General features: G+C 40.6%; 1 protein-coding gene across 6 annotated transcripts; it reads right to left on the reverse strand.

Annotated features, from left to right (window-relative positions):
* Positions 1 to 11088: 11088 nt before the first annotated feature.
* Positions 11089 to 18721, reverse strand: LOC134320288 (uncharacterized). Of its 6 annotated transcripts, none has more exons than XR_010013644.1 (6): positions 18566 to 18721; positions 17488 to 18118; positions 16868 to 17407; positions 16122 to 16787; positions 15832 to 16041; positions 11089 to 12181 (listed from the first exon to the last, which is right to left on the reverse strand). XR_010013644.1 is itself a non-coding variant. In XM_063001630.1 (4 exons), the coding sequence occupies exons 1-4, from the start codon at positions 18116 to 18118 to the stop codon at positions 15914 to 15916; spliced, it is 1965 nt and encodes a 654-aa protein (XP_062857700.1). In that variant the 5' UTR covers positions 18119 to 18179; the 3' UTR covers positions 12623 to 15913. The 6 variants fall into 6 exon arrangements, 1 of the variants encoding a protein (XP_062857700.1); XR_010013647.1 differs by lacking the exon at positions 18566 to 18721 and having other exon boundaries at positions 11089 to 11527; positions 11926 to 12181; positions 17488 to 18179; XR_010013646.1 differs by lacking the exon at positions 18566 to 18721 and having other exon boundaries at positions 11089 to 11692; positions 11926 to 12181; positions 17488 to 18179.
* Between the last annotated feature and the right edge of the window lie 465 nt (positions 18722 to 19186).

The following is a 19186-nucleotide window of genomic DNA, read 5'->3' on the forward strand; positions in this document are numbered from 1 at the left end:
TTTCATTCTCAGTACTTCCCTGTTGTTCTTCTTCTTAACATCTGAAAGAAGCTCAACTATCACACTCTCAAGGCTCTTAACAGATTCTCCAGCAGGATAGGAGGGACAGTAGTTCACTTCAGACCTCCTAGGTTTTTTATGCCAAAAGCAGCACTTGATTTGCCCTCTGGTTTGTGCTTAAGAGAGTTTATTGTCACCTCTGGACACCCAAGCTTTCTCAAGTGAGTGCGGTAGATTGCCAGTTTATTCTTCAAGCTAGCTTTCCATCCAGCAAATCCAGTGAGGGAGCCTTTCTCAGTCAGGCAAGGATGCTTTGAGATGAGGGCCTCTCCAACAGTGTTAAACTCTTTATCAGTGACATAAACGTAACTATTTCTTGCACCAGGCCGTCAGGAATGTTTGACTTCAGTTTTGGATCTGGAATAAGCAATGTACCATTTTCCTTGTAAGCTGCATTGCCCTGATGAAGTGTTAACTCTGCATCATAACAAAACTTAGGAACATGAAAGATTTTAGGCCAAAATGACCGAGAGCTTGATGACGATGACTGGTGAAGAGAGTATATCTGTGTCATCACTAGACAGAGATGAGGATTCATCAACCGAGCGATGGGCAGTAGCTGAGGTAAAAGAGATATTAGCACAGTGGGGAGCTGAAGCGTCACTTATGGGAATTACTCTGATTGTCCCTCTATCCTGTACTTCATCAACTGAAGTAAGGTTCATAAACTCATTTCCAAATAGTGCATCCATAAATTGAAGCCTAAAATTAAAGTGAACTTCACACTGTCTTTGTACCTCATCAACAAGTTCTTTAATAGATTCAGGAAGTCCATTTTGGAAAGTTATCCTCTGACTGCTGTTGTCACCCAGGATAACTCTGATTAGGTTAAAGCATAATTACTTATTATTTTAGGTTAATCAGATTTTTTATTTTATTTATTTATTTTTATTGTATTGAAACAACCATGTATTGAATAGGATGTCAGGTTTCTCATTTTTAAACTGATTCTAGCCCAGGCTTTTATTTTGTAGTCAAATCATAAAACATCATCAACTACTCCACTTATCCTTTTAGGGTCATGGTGGCAATAGGGCAAGCAAAAAACCCAGATGTTTCTGCCAGGGGCCCCTTCCCCCACACTGTGCCCAACAAACACTGCACCACACCCTTAATCTGGATCTTGCGGGTAGTGGGTCCACAACATCCTCCCACGTTGCCTTTTTGGGTTGAGCTCGGCCAGGGTTAAATGGGCTGCCTAGCCACCAGAAACTCGTTGTTGGACACTACCCCCATGCCAAGCTCCAGGGGTAGGTCCTGGTAACCCTTTCCTGGGCAGGGCACACAGTGTGCTCTCCTTTGGGTTCATAAGGGCGAAATATGGATCGTGTTTGTTTGGATCTTCACTCCAGACCTGTTCACCTTGGGAGACCCTACTGGGAGCTCTTGGCAACCTAGCCCTGGAGTTCATTAGATCACACAAGCCAACAAAATTGCATATATGTACAAAACAGAACACTTTTAATGACAACTTTGGGGAGGGTTAACCAACCTTTAATAATGATATGCCTTTTTAAGGTCACCATACGGCTTGATCCAACCATGTAACAGGCCAGTGGATATGTGTCAGTGAGTTCACTGAGTGCCACAAGTTTTATTTCTCTGGACGGGGACAAGCTTAGTTCAAAGGCTCTGTAGTGTTCACTGTACCACCCACACAGAACTTTTACAATAAAAAACAGACTCTCATGTATTACACACATCTGAATAATTTCAGCAAACTCTGGTAATCCACCTGCTGATCCATGGACAACTATCATGCCATTGCTGTAGGCTATGCCACTACTTGATGCATTCTTGGCAAGATGAACTTCAGACATGCTAGGGCATTTTAGCCTAATAGCCTCAGCCACTTCCTCCTTCAGTACATCAACTGGAACTGTGGATACATTAGATACATTTAGGCTAGATGTACCATAGGATGGTGAGTTTATGTGAAAAGCAATCATCATTTGATGTTTTGAAGCCAAAGTAAGAGGTATATTCTTAAAGCAACTGGTGTGTTGCACAATGTTCTTAAAGAAGCCATGCTTGGCTTCAAATCGCATTGTCCAAACTGCAACTACTGGTCCAAAACATCTTATCATCTGAAGGATAGTGCTCAAGATAGTGGTGCTTCGGTAGAATTCGGACATCAGGGAACAGCTCTTGGTACTGTCGTGGCGAAAATACTTTTCCGCGATAATAACCAAACCAGACCAGTTTGCCTTAGGAATTAAGAATACCCTTTATTCTTAAGAACGTAACGCCGGCAGGAAGGCTTCAGAACAGATCTGACAAAACCTTCCTCGAGATGTTAACACTTGTGTCTTTTATACTTTCAACATCAAATACATACAGTTCGTATCCCATTGACTAATTCCCCATGCATTGTTCAAGAGAATCAAGAGACCCCCCCAGGGTGAAACAGATGTATAAACTTCAAAAACGAGCCCAGTTGTAAATTCCAGACCCCCCATGAGTGAATCCTGTCCCTGGTGTTACCTTCCAGTCGTAAACTTCAGTTGTAAACCATTTGTTAGCTCCTAAATTACCCCATACACATCATAAACCTTACAACAATTAAAATCACACAAGTTAATACATATATACATATATACACAAATTATTATATACATAAAATCCAGCACAATTTTTTTTTTTAAGGTAACTAAATATTACTGAGTTTGTTCAGGAAATAAGAAATACAATGTACAGATGTAAATCGTAGTAGTCATCTTTAACTGCTTAGATCAGGTGTGTGAATTTTCCTGCAGTGTGAACAATGAATCCAGGAATCTCTCTCAGCTACTCGAACCGCAGTCTAAGCAGTTAGCAGCACTTGAAATAATCCTGTCCATCTTTCCATGTTCTACCCGGTTCATCTGAGATAATTCACAATTCACCACTACCCATCGGTTTCAGGCTATGTAGAAGTCCCTCAGCTGGTTTGGGTAAAGAATCCTTCACCTTCCTGTGAACAAAATTCAGAATAGAAAGCAAAGTGACAGTAACCAAGCATTACATTTTCCTTTTGGCCTGTGTTTAATTGTTCAGAATTATTTGATCCTATGCCTGTGTAGGGGTCATCCAAATAGAATTTCAAAAGGCCTAAAGCCATGTTTCGGTGTTTATCTCATCCTCATCTGCATGAGAATTATTGAAAAGGCCTTTGGCCTCTGTTTGTTAGTTTCAGCACTTAGTCTATTTTATTTTATTTTATTATTATTACTATTATATCTATATATATATTTTTTTTTAACAGTGCCCATTTCCCTAACCACAGCTCCTCTAATAGCTGGGTGATAAACACAGTGGTATCTCAGTTCAGAAGGTTTATCAAAGACAGGATGTCCTGCACTAAGAGCCTTTGTTGCATTTGGCAAATTTAGTTTTGCATAAATTGTTTAATTGGTGTTTCCCTCCCCCTTTTTTCTCTCTGACACATGGTCCTACACATGGGTCAATTTGGTATAGTACAGTAAAGTAATTTAGGAAGGCATGTTTTCCCTCTGAATGTATTTCTCCTGTTGGAAAACACAAAATTGAATGTTAGTTAAATCAAAATCCGGTGTGATCTGGACCTATAAACTAATAGTTTGTTAGTAAGCAGTGGCGGTGTGCAGCTGCTTTGTCAGCACTGTCAACTCTGGCATTGTCCTGTGAAATTGGGACAAAAAACATTAACATTTACAAACAGTCATTTGTTTGGGCCATAGAACTGCATCCACAAGTTATGCAACAAGGTAATGGTGGGCATTTTTCAAAACTAGTCAAAAACCTCTCTCTCATCAAATACAATTGTGTTCAATTCCTATGAAACACGTAGTTCATAAACACGTAAGCAGTTTTGCTTTCACTTTCTATAAGCTGTCATTAAAACCTGTAGTTCAGCAGCTTGAGCCAATAAATTGGATAGGAGGGACAAATGATATAAAAATATCACGTGTTAAAATTTCAGCTAAGCCCACTTGTTTCCTGTCTGTTGCAGCATCCGTGGAAGCAATTCTATCCACAAACAGCTCCAATTCAGTATTCTAATCAGGCCTAGAAGAAATAAGATTAGAATAATACAGTCACAAGGTTCACCATCTCCTGCAATTAGTGAAAAGAGCGTGGGATTAAGCACATTAAGGCATATGAGAATAATGTTTATTTTAGGGACTACAATGTAGTTTTTTATTCAATCACTGTTAAGTTGATAAGTGAAAAGTTCTCCTTTTAGTTAAAACAAAAACATCATTCAGCACCAACAGGGTTTAGATATGAGTAACCCTCATGATCACATGGTATAACTACAGCCTTTTCTGCAGCAGACAAAAAGAAAGTTAAAACTACTAAGTTATCACCATGAAATTGTACAAGGACAAAAACCATGGTCCACCTTTCTTGAACAACTTTTTTAGCTTCAGGTGTCCTTTGAATATGACTATGGGCTTTTAGGTCCAATGTCACATAACAGAGCCTCAAGAACATAAAAATAAAAAATATGGCACCAAAAAGAGCACAATGGCACCAAAAAGAGCACATACTCAGAAAAGTATGTCAAGTATGTAAATATCATTTTACCCTGAAAAAAAAATCATCATCCAAAAAATTTTTTTTTTTAAAGGTGTCTGAATTTTCCATTAAAACTAAATGCAACTCAAAATTAACTATGCTTGTGCCAAGGAATGTTAAAGAAGGCCTTAGCTAGATCAAAAACCATTTGCTATCATTTGACACCTGGCTGAGAATAGTTCACAGATTTTGGGATCCCAGATGCTCCAGAGATAACAAAATTTACTGCCTGTTTATTGCACTTAGGGATAAGTTTCTCTGGGGCATCATTTTTTTATTTTTTTTATTTGAAAACAATGTTAGCATTTAGCAACGAATGAAGAATGATCTGTAATCTAATTTTGGTTTGATTTGCACCGGTGCAGCCCCTTTTTCCAAATTTACATAATATTTATCTTTCCACTGACCTATCTTTGGTGTAATCAAAAAATGTGGCTAGTGGAATCACAGTCATTAAACACAAAACTGGCCAAACTTATTCCAAACGCGGTCAAAAACAATTATCCATGCATCGCTTCAATTTTACTGAAAAAACAGTACTGACTTCCATTCAGAAAAGGAAAAATAAAAATCTCCATCAAAAATTAGATGTACACTGGTCAATAAACCAGGAGCGCTCAAAAACTTAATCTGGTCCTTTATGCAAATAAGCAGTACAATGCAAAACATTTAAGTCTAATCCCACCAGCTAAAATTCTTTCCCTAACCAAAAAGTTTAATGATTATTTGTTTGTGTCAAAACATCAGCTACCAACTTCCATTCAGAACAATTAAGTGGACAATTTTGGCAAAATTTTCCCAGCTTTAGAAGAGATCAGACCCTGTCTTTTACAGAAATAGTGATACCTCCAGGCATTGTTTCCAATTTAATTCCAAAAGGCACACATAAGATAGCTCCCCATAAGATTCATAGGACAGATCGCAGAAATTAGGAACTGATGTTTTTAAACTCTTTGTTACTAAAACATATATGAGTAGAATGTTATGTTTTATGAATACATTAGTAGGTTGCTCCTAAGTTTATTAAAAATCTGAAATCTCTATACATGCTATTAGCTATCCAGTAGATACCTAGGTGTATGTATCATATTGGTATAATCACAATAAAATATTGGGTGGGTGTATGACTACTCATCTGTTGATCAGGTTGCCTCTTTCTCTGGACTCCAGCCCTCAGTTGTTGTAACCAGGTATAGTTTGTGCACAGTCTTTGGCAAAATGTCCAGTTAATCCACATTTGAAAACAGGCCATGTTGTCAATAAACGTTTGTAAGTCCATCCTGTATTGTTTTGCAATGTGACCTGTTCTGCCACAGGTGTAACACACAGCACTTGCAAATGATGATTTTCCTATTCCTCTGTCTCTGTTGCTTGGTTCAGTTCATTTAAGAAGTTTTTTTTTGTTTGTTTTTTTGTTTTTTCAGCAGTCCAATATCAATACTATGGACCTTTTCCAGTCGTTCAGGATAATTCTGCACAGTCTCTTTGTCCTCCTGTATGCAAGCTGTTATCTTTACTGGAAACACAGTTCTTATTCCTCCCAGTAGTCCTCTGACCACATCTCTGTACGTTCCATCATTGTCATACTCCAGTCTACGTCACTCATCCTCTTGAGCCTTTTCCTCAGGATGGTTATATGTGTCATTTCATCCCTGATATCAGCAATAGTCCATAGTCTGTTGATCAAAATCATATTTGCTGGACCAAAACTCCGTATACAGCAACTGAAGAATCACATTCACCTTTCCCATTTTGTCTGCCCCCACTGGTGAGTTTGTCATCTGCTTCCAAAACTGCAGGCCAGAACGTGTTGCTTGTGATGATAACAGCTGAATGTTAACGGGGAGGTGAAGTTTGGTTCTGTGGCTCCTCAGGATAGAATGCTGGGGGAGCTGACACTATTGCTTCTCCTGTATTTCCTCCATTTGCTGCTGGTTTCTTTTCCTGGTTCTTTCTCCTTCTGGCAGGGCAGGAGTCCAGATGAGATTTAACCTGTAACTTTTACTTAACACATAACTTGGTTAAGTTTGTCCCTACACTTTCTCTGTTCCTTCTTCTCATTTTCACTTTTTTTATACCGTCTTTTCTTTTCCCTACTTGCACATTCCTTTTATTTTAACTTAATTTGAACTCTTTTAGTTGTCTTTTACTAAAACCACCTTTTTCTTAAAAACCCATTTTCTCTGCCCACCTTGCAAAATGTAAAACAACATTTTTTTCATAGTTTTTACATAAATATAACACTAATGTGTGTACAGAATCTTAATTTAAACATGTATTTGTTTTTCCACAAACTTTTAAATTCCTTTTACTTTTACCCATTGTACTTCTTAAGTTCACCTGGACAGATTATTTAAACAATTACAACACAAACAACAAAGGCAACACTAGTATCTAACTCCTCCTACATCTTACTTCATCAAACATATGTTGCCACATACAACACAGACACACAAACACACCAGTTCAATAAACTGTTCAATTAAGTCACTCCCCTTCTCTTTTATATTTTGATTGATAGTATTAGTAATTAGTAATATTAATTATAGAATATTAATAATAGAGTAATCATTTAGCGCTATTATAAATAATATTAACATCACACCTTTATCATTAGTATCTGGACAGTACCGTAATTTCTATGCATTAAGCTAATACCTATGTATTTATATATTCCGGAATCTTCAGGTTCCTATAAACCTGGGAACCTCGTCTTAGAATCTTCGAATTCTTAAGTGAATTCGGAACCCTACACAAATTCTAGTTTGCACAGTCCAGAGAATAAATTATTCCAAAACCTTGTCTTAAAATCTTCGAATTCGTAACAAATTCGGATACCTTATTAAATTATTCCAAAACCTTGTCTTGGAATCTTCAAATTCGTAGTGAATTCGGTATCTGAAATAAAATAAAACAAATAAAAATATTCTAAAACCCTTGTCTTAGAATCTTCAAATTCGTAGTGAATTCGGTATCTGAAATAAAATAAAAAGTAACAAATAAAAATATTCTAAGACCTTTTTGTTGTCTCAGTTTCAACAAAAAAATGAACATTAGAACCTTAAAGAAAGTAAGACTCACTTCAGGGCTGTTGGAAAAAAGTACATAACAATGATGTGCATCTAAAAAAATAGAAATTATCTATATTCTTGCAATTCTTTTAGCAAATTTTTTAAGATGAATAGCATCAGTCATGCTGTGGAACAAGTAAACCAACAAATGCATTTGAATAATAATGCTCACCACTAAAGAGCCTTTGACACAGCACTCAGAGCAAAGTTGGAGGATACCTATAAAGTACAAAATAAATTATATTATTTCATTTAAAATAATTTTAAACTTTTTTTTTTTTTAAACTAACTACTTCATAGAAATCAAGTAAATCTAACATCTAATCCACATTTCAATTTAGAGAAACACATTTGTGGTCTGTTTATATAAATTTCAAACATATACTTTTAAGTGTTAAATCATTACATTTACATTAAAATCTCAGTTCAACCACCAAGATTTTGTTCAAAATGAAAAAAAAAATTTACTCATCACAATTGCACAACCTTTGGAACAGCACTCAAGAGGCCAAACAATGGCACTAGATGAAAAAAACGTCTAAACGTCAAAAAGAATGTTATTTGTAAAGTAAAATAAACCATAGGAATATACAGTGAGACTCCATAAAGGCTTTTATAATGAGAAAACTGACCAACACCGTCTAAAGAATTATAATATTATTTAACTAATGAAGTTATCTCATATATATAAAGTCTATTTACACAAGCGTTAGCTTGTTTTACAATAGTAACGTTTTAAAAAAAAACTACCATTTATTACGGATTTTAAAAGAGAAGTTCTGTCACATACATTTTCAAAATCTAAAACACATTCCGTGCAGCATTACCGCATAATAAAGGTTTCATGGCTAAATTGGACCAGTCTGGTGGCCAATCTTCATTAATTGCACATTGCACCAGTAAGAGCAGAGTGTGAAGGTTCAATTAGCAGGGTAAGAGCACAGTTTTGCTCAAAATATTGCAATGCACACAACATTATGGGTGACATACCAGAGTTCAAAAGAGGACAAATTGTTGGTGCACGTCTTGCTGGCGCATCTGTGACCAAGACAGCAAGTCTTTGTGATGTATCAAGAGCCACGGTATCCAGGGTAATGTCAGCATACCACCAAGAAGGACAAACCACATCCAACAGGATTAACTGTGGACGCAAGAGGAAGCTGTCTGAAAGGGATGTTCGGGTGCTAACCCGGATTGTATCCAAAAAACATAAAACCACGGCTGCCCAAATCACGGCAGAATTAAATGTGCACCTCAACTCTCCTGTTTCCACCAGAACTGTCCGTCGGGAGCTCCACAGGGTCAATATACACGGCTGGGCTGATATAGCCAAACCTTTGGTCACTCGTGCCGATGCCAAACGTCGGTTTCAATGGTGCAAGGAGCGCAAATCTTGGGCTGTGGACAATGTGAAATATGTATTGTTCTCTGATGAGTCCACCTTTACTGTTTTTCCCACATCCGGGAGAGTTACGGTGTGGAGAAGCCCCAAAGAAGCGTACCACCCAGACTGTTGCATGCCCAGAGTGAAGCATGGGGGTGGATCAGTGATGGTTTGGGCTGCCATATCATGGCATTCCCTTGGCCCAATACTTGTGCTAGATGGGCGCGTCACTGCCAAGGACTACCGAACCATTCTGGAGGACCATGTGCATCCAATGGCGGTGCCGTGTATCAGGATGACAATGCACCAATACACACAGCAAGACTGGTGAAAGATTGGTTTGATGAACATGAAAGTGAAGTTGAACATCTCCCATGGCCTGCACAGTCACCAGATCTAAATATTATTGAGCCACTTTGGGGTGTTTTGGAGAAGCGAGTCAGGAAACGTTTTCCTCCACCAGCATCACGTAGTGACCTGGCCACTATCCTGCAAGAAGAATGGCTTAAAATCCCTCTGACCACTGTGCAGGACTTGTATATGTCATTTCCAAGACCAATTGACTCTGTATTGGCCGCAAAAGGAGGCCCTACACCATACTAATAAATTATTGTGGTCTAAAACCAAGTGTTTCAGTTATTTTGTCCAACCCCTGTAGTTATGGCTATATTGGCCCAATCCAATGTGCAATACTTGTCACTTATCACTTCACTTTATATTTAATATTTAATCTATATTTAATCTGGACCGTGTACTGTATACTTGGAACTGCACCTTCCTGCACTTTTACTTTTAATTCCATTCCATTTGGTTATTTTGTTCAATCCATCCTCATCATTTATAACTGCTCTGTAGCTATGCAGCAGTGGCGATTTCTCTAAGACTGCAAGGGAAGCTCAGCTTCCCCTAAAATGTCCAAAATTAAATGGTCAAATATGTACAGTTGTGTTAACATTTCATTGACTACAAATGCGTTAGAATACGTATATCTCGAGGATGAGTTCGTTCAGAATCAGCTAATTATCACAAATCGACTCGATTTTCTTAACTTAACTCATACATTCCCGTATAGATGCATTTGCCCACAGAAGCTGAGCGTCTCTTCACTTCTATGGGACTGCGTTGAGGTTTTTTTTTCATTGCTTCGAAACTCGCCGGTCATTGGATAAATGCCTCGATTTTGTCCCGCCCCCGGACGCTGAGCGTCTCTGGGGGTGAATGGAGCTGTGGGCGGGTGTGGACGCTGAGCTTCTGCAAGATGATTGGAGGATCAGTCGAAACGCTGAATCCCGTTTTGATTGACAGCTAGTTTGAGCGCTACACCGTCACTTCTCAAACTCAAACTCAGAAGAGGCTTTATTGGCATGACAAATAGGGACATTCGTATTGCCAAAGCAATACACTTCATTAGTCACTTAATCACTAGGAGCTTCAGTCCCATCGTGGATTTTGCAAGTGAAGTCGAAAGACAAACTGCTGTAACCCATTTCAGGCCATTTTCTTGTAAAAGGAACAGAGGGCAGAATTTATGTGTAAATAAATTGACAAATTTTATGATGTAAGCCGACAATGAGCTTCCCCTCTTTGAAAGACCAGCAGCCGCCACTGCTATGCAGTATATGTAAAACTCAGGTTACATTCAATCTGTCAAAGTGTTTGTACTTTTTTCGAATTTATATTGTTGTATTTTTTCTTTATAGTGTGTATTTGATTTGATTTGATGTACAATGCTACTGGGACTCTAATTTCCTTCGGGATCAATAAAGTATCTGTCTGTCTATCTATCTATCTATCTATCTATCTATCTATCTATCTATCTATCTATCTATCTATCTATCTATCTATCTATCTATCTATCTATCTATCTATCTATCTATCTATCTATCTATCTATCTATCTATCTATCTATCTATCTAATACCTGCTCTGTGGGGGTCCTGACCATTGAAGAACAGCATGAAAGGGGGTAACAAAACATGTAGAAACAAATAAACTACAGTCAGTAATTTTAGAACTACAAAGTGCTTCTATATGGTAAGTGGAGCTGATAACATGGACAGTGAGTGTAGAAACCAGGAGGTGATTTTAATATATTTATTCTGTTTGCTTTATCCTGGTCAGGGTTGTGGTGGGTCCGATTAATTGAGCAAAAGGCAGAAAACACACACACACACACACACACACACACACACACCTCTTTACTAGAAAATCTTTTCATTCTTTTATGTTTTAGTTTCTTTGTGTTTATTTGACTTTTTCCAGCTTCTGTTTTTTTTATAAGAATTAAAACCTAAAAGAAACCTGAAGAATCTCAGTATGAATGAAAGTCTCTGTTGTGAATGTTGGTTCGGATCCACTGCTGAGCTTCTGCTGAGCTTCTTCACGGTTCGATTCGATTCTCTAGATCAGAGGTCACTAACAGGCGGACCACGGTCCGGGTCCGGACCCAGAAGCTGTCCCATACGGACCCGGACCTATAGCCAAAACAGAAAGTTAGGATTTGAAACCTGACGGAGCGCTTCTATTTTAACCGGCGCAGCTTTTGTAGTCTTTACGGTAGCGGTTTAGCGGATGAGAACCAATCACTTGACACCACTCAGCCAATCAAGTCTGTGCATTCCAGCCGGTAAACACTGCGACTGCAGTGCAGACAGTTGAGAGAGTTAGAGGCGAGTTACATGTGAAAAGACGGTGGAAATTAAAAGAAAGATAGCGAATGTAGAAAAAATTAAGGGAGAGATACAGACAACTGTGCAGGAGAAAGTTGAGAAAAAGACGAGTGAGACAGGAGACAAATGGCGCTCTCCAAAAAAGAAACGTGTACAGCGAAATTACAGCATTTAATGATGGAGAGACTCATTTCTGTTCTTACTTCCCACTGGAACACAATTTATTGTCCGGTCCGGGTCCTCTCTGTGTGTGCATGTTCTCCCCGTGTCCGCATGGGTTTCCTTCGGTGCTCCGGTTTCCTCCCACAGTCCAAAAACATGCAAGTGAGGTGTATTGGAGATACTAAATTGTCCATGACTGTGTTCGATATAACCTTGTGACCTGATGAATCTCGTGTAATGAGTAACTACCGTTCCTGTCATGAATGTATCCAAAGTGTAAAACATGACGTTAAAATCCTAATAAATAAACAGACATTTGATTTGACAGTTATTGATAACATGCAGATGTTGATACAACTACTAGGCTACATTATACTATATTGTATATATGTTATAGTGGTTAAGGTACTGGACTAATAAACAGAAGGTTGCCGGTTCAAGCCCCGCCACCACCAAGTTGCCACTGTTGGGTCCCTGAGCAAGGCCCTTAACACTCAATTGCTCATTGTGTTCCGCTCATTGTGTAAGTCGCTTTGGATAAAAGCGTCTGCTAAATGCTGAAAATGTAAATGTAAATATCAATATATTTACATTATATATATATATATAGTTAAACATTTCGGACCTTCGCTTCAAGAAATTTTCTCTAACTGGACCCCTTTAAATTTTAGTTGAATACCCCTGCTCTAGATGATTGTGTGTAAAATCTCATCACAAACACGATTCCTACAACCAGCATTCATCTGACACCAGCTTTATTGATGGAGAAGAAGGGAAAGGGAAGAGAAGGAAGCAGCCGGCCGGAGATATTCACGTTCTCAGCTAGATCCACATCTCGTTTCAGAACCTGGGTAAGGAGCGGGCGTCACGTCTTCGGCTTTATTTGCTACGGAGCTCTGTTCTGCCCCCAAGAGGAAATGATTTAATTTTCCAGATCTAAGAGTTCCACAGGGTAGAAGACATGCTGAGCAGGTACATCAAGAATATGACGATGCTGAGATAACTGATGATGCTCTGTATGGGGTGGTGAAGCCAGAATCCTGGTACTGGAGGAGCCCAACATCTCTCAAGATGAAGCTCAGCTCACAAAGTCCCAGAATTCCTTCAGAAATCCAACACGAGGTGTTGAAGCCAGAATCCTGGTACTGGAGGAGCCCAACATCTAAGATGATCAAGCTCAGCTCACAAAGTCCCAGAATTCCTTCAGAAATCCAACACTTGAGGTGTTGAAGCCAGAATCCTGGTACTGGAGGAGCCCAACATCTAAGATGATCAAGCTCAGCTCACAAAGTCCCAGAATTCCTTCAGAAATCCAACACTTGAGGTGTTGAAGCCAGAATCCTGGTACTGGAGGAGCCCAACATGTAAGAAGATGAAGCTCAGCTCACAAAGTCCCAGAATTCCTTCAGAAATCCAACACTTGAGGTGTTGAAGCCAGAATCCTGGTACTGGAGGAGCCCAACATCTAAGATGATCAAGCTCAGCTCACAAAGTTCCAGAATTCCTTCATAAATCCAACACTTGAGGTGTTGAAGCCAGAATCCTGGTACTGGAGGAGCCCAACATCTAAGATGATCAAGCTCAGCTCACAAAGTCCCAGAATTCCTTCAGAAATCCAACACTTGAAGTGTTGAAGCCAGAATCCTGGTACTGGAGGAGCCCAACATCTCTCAAGATGAAGCTCAGCTCACAAAGTCCCAGAATTCTTTCAGAAATCCAACACTTGAGGTGTTGAAGCCAGAATCCTGGTACTGGAGGAGCCCAACATCTAAGATGATCAAGCTCAGCTCACAAAGTCACAGAATTCCTTCAGAAAGCCAACACTTGAGGTGTTGAAGCCAGAATCCTGGTACTGGAGGAGCCCAACATCTAAGATGATCAAGCTCAGCTCACAAAGTGCCAGAATTCCTTCAGAAATCCAACACTTGAGGTGTTGAAGCCAGAATCCTGGTACTGGAGGAGCCCAACATCTAAGATGATCAAGCTCAGCTCACAAAGTCCCAGAATTCCTTCAGAAAGCCAACACTTGAGGTGTTGAAGCCAGAATCCTGGTACTGGAGGAGCCCAACATCTAAGATGATCAAGCTCAGCTCACAAAGTCCCAGAATTCCTTCAGAAATCCAACACTTGAGGTGTTGAAGCCAGAATCCTGGTACTGGAGGAGCCCAACATCTAAGATGATCAAGCTCAGCTCACAAAGTCCCAGAATTCCTTCAGAAATCCAACACTTGAGGTGTTTAAGCCAGAATCCTGGTACTGGAGGAGCCCAACATCTAAGAAGATGAAGCTCAGCTTACAAAGTCCCAGAATTCCTTCAGAAATCCCACACTTGAGGTGTTGAAGCCAGAATCCTGGTACTGGAGGAGCCCAACATCTAAGAAGATGAAGCTCAGCTCACAAAGTCCCAGAATTCCTTCAGAAATCCAACACTTGAGGTGTTGAAGCCAGAATCCTGGTACTGGGGGAGCCCAACATCTAAGATGATCAAGCTCAGCTCACAAAGTCCCAGAATTCCTTCTGAAATCCAACACCACCACCACGAGCAACCAACAGTTCTCAGAAGCACCCGGAACTAGAGATGTACCGATCAGGGTTTTTGGCACCGATTTCGATCTCTAATCTTCTTTGAGGGTGATAGGCCGATAGCCGATTCGGATTGGGGGGGGGGTTGATGGGGGGTTTACTTTTTAAACTAAAGCAATTTATTTTTTCACCCACAGGAGACATATTTCATTAGTCTAACTGACCACACACGCAGGTTTAATGTTATCCAGTTCAGTCTGAAAAAAACTTGAAATAGGGAAACAGTGAAGATAAACCGGTGCCAAATGCTGCCACGTGTGTGTGTGTGTGTGTGTGTCTTTAAGAGAGACGATCTGTTCGCAGTATTGATATAAGTGATTCACGAGTCGATTCATTTTATGCGAAGCGTTTCTCTTCTCAGTTATCTCTCCGTGTTAATTAATTAATTAATTAATGTCGTGGTTTTAAATAAACACCAGCTACTACAGAACATTCTGTGTGACTCTCTTACATTAAAAAGCTTCATTAAACCGCTATTACCACAGAGCGGTAACCGAGTCAGAGTCGTTCTGTCTGTGGAGCTAAAAGTTTTCTGTCAGTCACTGCAAATGATCCTGAACTAACCAACTTAGTAACTAATAAACTTTTGCCTCCGATTGGCTCTGTAACGTTTTCTGCTCTCATCTACATCAAAAGCAAGAACCGCTTACGATTTACCAAAGTGAACCACGAGTTCATATAATGTGCTCATAGAATTGACTTAGATGGGGTCGGGTTGAATTATCTTTTTAAAGTAAATATTTCAATCGGCAAAATTCCATCGTATGTATGATGCACAACGTTAATTATGTTATTTTAGGTTGTAAAGTGCGATGTTTGTTGAATGGTGATACGATGGTTGGAGCTTTGTAGCTCAATGTCTGGATCAATCCACTGAGCTGTTAAGCTTAACATGGAGATGATGTTTGTATATCACACGATCGGATCTGCTGAATTTAGGAAATATCGGCCGATCGCATATTTTGATAAAAAATCGGCCGATTTCGATACATAGCCGATCGATCCTCCCATCTCTACCAGGAACCACAGACTCTGGTATCATGAGGACTTCTGGTACCAAGATGGAACCAAGTCTGTGGAACAGCGATCGTATCCTGCACAGAGAAGTTTAAGACAACCCCGACCCTAAGAGCACCGGAGAACATTCCGGTACACCGGAGCTCTCAACCACGAAGCTCTCAGCCAAGAAGCAAGAGGGAGCAAGAGGGAACAAGATGGACCGGTCCAGGTCTGGAGGGACCAACATGGGGCAGAACGCAGCAGTGCCAGACGGATGGTAAAGGGAACGGCATTTTCACGTCGATAAAAGCTGAAGTCCTGAAGGTGAAAAAGCTGGTTTAAGTTCTGAATCTTCTGCTCCTCACCAAAATGATCTTACATGGAGAATTGTCTGAGAATGTGCTATATAGCTGAGGAGGGAATATCATTTGGGGGATTGTGGGGAAATTAGAGGGGGGAAACTTTGTTTGATCTCTTGTTGCAGATCCTCTTCATGGTCTGCCAGGATCTTCTGAAGAATCCCAGGATCTGGTCCTTCTTCTTCTTCTTCTTTTTCTTCATCTTTTCTGCGGTGCCTTTGGATGAGAGAAGAAGAATGAAACACGGTTTGGTGATGATGGTTTGATGAAGAACTGGATGTAGAGCCGTTACTCACAGATTGCTTCTTTAGCTGGAGCTTCAGCGGGCAGCTTCTTTACCGGCTGAACCAGGATCTTCCTGCAGGTTGGATCGATTTCTGGTATCGGGTCAGTCATGGTGGATTTCTCACTCTTCTCCTTTTGACCAAAAGTATCCTTGATCTCGTCCAGGACAGAGTTGGTCTGCTGACAGGAGGCCACATTAAGCTCCTTTGACATGATGCTGATGGTGGACTCAGGGCCCCTGACCTTCTGGTCCTTATTTTGAGGGACGTTGGTCACCTCGATCTTATCCAGGACGGAGTCGGTCAGCTGACAGGAGGCCACATTAAGCTCTTCTGACATGATGCTGATGGTGGACTCAGCGCCCCCAACCTTCTCGTCCTTATTTTGGGGGACGTTGGTCACCTCATCCTCATCCAGGACAGAGTCGGTCAGCGGGGAGGAGGCCACATTAAGCTCCTCTGACATGACGCTGATGGTGGACTTAGTGACCCCAACCTTCTCTTCCACACTATTGGGCAGGTGGACGTAGGTGCTCCCCAGTGAGTCCTGGACCTGCTTGGTAACGATCTCCATGTTTGATCTCTTGTTGAAGATCCTCTTCGTGGTCTGCCAGGATCTTCTGAAGAATCCCAGGATCTGGTCCTTCTTCTTCTTCTTCTTCATCTTTTCTGCAGTGCCTTTGGATGAGAGAAGAAGAATGAAACACGGTTTGCTGATGATGGTTTGATGAAGAACTGGATGTGGAGCCGTTACTCACAGATTGCTTCTTTAGCTGGAGCTTCAGCGGGCAGCTTCTTTACCGGCTGAACCAGGATCTTCCTGCAGGTTGGATCGATTTCTGGTATCGGGTCAGTCATGGTGGATTTCTCACTCTTCTCCTTTTGACCAAAAGTGTCCTTGATCTCGTCCAGGACAGAGTTGGTCCGCTGACAGGAGGCCACATTAAGCTCCTTTGACATGATGCTGATGGTGGACTCAGCGTCCCCAACCTTCTCGTCCTTAATTTGGGGGACGTTGGTCACCTCGTCCTCATCCAGGACGGAGTCGGTCAGCAGGGAGGAGGCCACATTAAGCTCCTCTGACATGACGCTGATGCTGGACTTAGTGACCCCAACCTTCTCTTCCACACTATTGGGCAGGTGGACGTAGGTGCTCCCCAGTGAGTCCTGGACCTGCTTGGTAACGATCTCCATGTTTGATCTCTTGTTGAAGATCCTCTTCGTGGTCTGCCAGGATCTTCTGAAGAATCCCAGGATCTGGTCCTTCTTCTTCTTCTTCTTCATCTTTTCTGCAGTGCCTTTGGATGAGAGAAGAAGAATGAAACACGGTTTGGTGATGATGGTTTGATGAAGAACTGGATGTGGAGCCGTTACTCACAGATTGCTTCTTTAGCTGGAGCTTCAGCGGGCAGCTTCTTTACCGGCTGAACCAGGATCTTCCTGCAGGTTGGATCGATTTCTGGTATCGGGTCAGTCATGGTGGATTTCTCACTCTTCTCCTTTTGACCAAAAGTGTCCTTGATCTCGTCCAGGACAGAGTTGGTCCGCTGACAGGAGGCCACATTAAGCTCCTTTGACATGATGCTGATGGTGGACTCAGCACCCCCGACCTTCTCGTCCTTATTTTGGGGGACGTTGGTCACCTTGATCTTATCCAGGACGGAGTCGGTCAGCTGACAGGAGGCCACATTAAGCTCCTTTGACATGATGCTGATGGTGGACTCAGCGTCCCCAACCTTCTCGTCCTTAATTTGGGGGACGTTGGTCACCTCGTCCTCATCCAGGACGGAGTCGGTCAGCAGGGAGGAGGCCACATTAAGCTCCTCTGACATGACGCTGATGGTGGACTTAGTGACCCCAACCTTCTCGTCCACACTATCGGACAGACGGACGTTGGCGCTCCCCGGCGAGTCCTGGACCTGCTTCATGAATTCTCTGTTAATGTAGATGGTGATGATCTCCATGTCGTCGTCCTCAGGCGTCGGTGTGGATTCTCTCTGGATCTCCATCTGATTCACCCAGGAGAAGAAATTTAATTCAGTTCTTTTATTAAAAATTCATTTCAAATCATTTCTGTTATTAATGCTGCAAAATTCTTTTGAACTGATTAAATATCGAGTCTGAAATGAATTCACAACACTGGTGATGTTGTGGATCAGTTTTTATTATTTATTCTTTTTTATTTCATATACAAATACTAAAACGTCCTGAAACGTCTCATTTATTACATTCAGATAAGAGCTGAAACTGTCAAATGTTCATTAGATCAGATGAAATGAGATATTAGATTATTTTAGATCAGATATTTTAAGATTACATGAGATCAGATTAAATAAAATGAGATGAAATGAGATATTAGATTATTTTAGATGAAATATGATGAGATTATATGAGATCAGATGAAATGAGATATTAGATTAGACATTAAATAAAATCAGATGGTTGTTTGTTCTCACCTCTCTCTCTCTCTCTCTCTCTCTCTCTCTCTCTCTCTCTCTGTTGCTTGTTGCTTCTCTGGGTGCAGAAGTAAAATGATGAACTCTCTCCCTCCTCCTGAAGGACCTGCAGCACCGCGATCAGGAATCATGTGACGTCACAGTAGGTGAAGCAGCCGCTCAGCGCAGGTGTGTCGCGTCACCGCACCGCTGCCAAGTCACGTGATGAGTTTAAAATAACGGTTTAAAAGTATTATGTATTATTGTAATAATTGGTTTTAAAGCGGCTTAAATCATCATGAAGTTTTAAACTAAGATCAGTAACTGGTTCCAGTGATCATTCAGCTCTGTACATCTCACACCTCAACACTGAGTGTAGGTTTAAACTCCTGCATGTCACGTTTTATAAAGCTTCTGTGGAATTTAGTTAAAGTTGCAAATGCTGCGAATTCTGAGAATGTACAGAGTAAAATGCACTGTTTATGTTTTATCTAAAACTATTTTATATTATAATTCAATAAACAAAATAAAACTAAAGGATATTTGAGCAAATCTTAGATCAGAACCGTCCTGCAGAAATCTCACACAGAGACGTGATTCCTCCCACTCTTATAAATGCAACTGACTTTATTTTAACAAAAA

This window comes from Trichomycterus rosablanca, chromosome 9 (genome assembly GCF_030014385.1).
Source record: "Trichomycterus rosablanca isolate fTriRos1 chromosome 9, fTriRos1.hap1, whole genome shotgun sequence".
NCBI classification, from domain to species: Eukaryota; Metazoa; Chordata; class Actinopteri; order Siluriformes; family Trichomycteridae; genus Trichomycterus; species Trichomycterus rosablanca.

What these genes read in the sequence shown, in the direction of transcription:
- LOC134320288 (XM_063001630.1), bottom strand. Translation starts at nt 18,118, where the DNA reads ATGGAGATCCAGAGAGAATCCACACCGACGCCTGAGGACGACGACATG. An exon ending in TCCAGCTAAAGAAGCAATCT is followed by an intron (nt 17,408 to 17,487) that starts GTGAGTAACGGC and finishes TCTCATCCAAAG; the next exon opens with GCACTGCAGAAAAGATGAAG. An exon ending in TCCAGCTAAAGAAGCAATCT is followed by an intron (nt 16,788 to 16,867) that starts GTGAGTAACGGC and finishes TCTCATCCAAAG; the next exon opens with GCACTGCAGAAAAGATGAAG.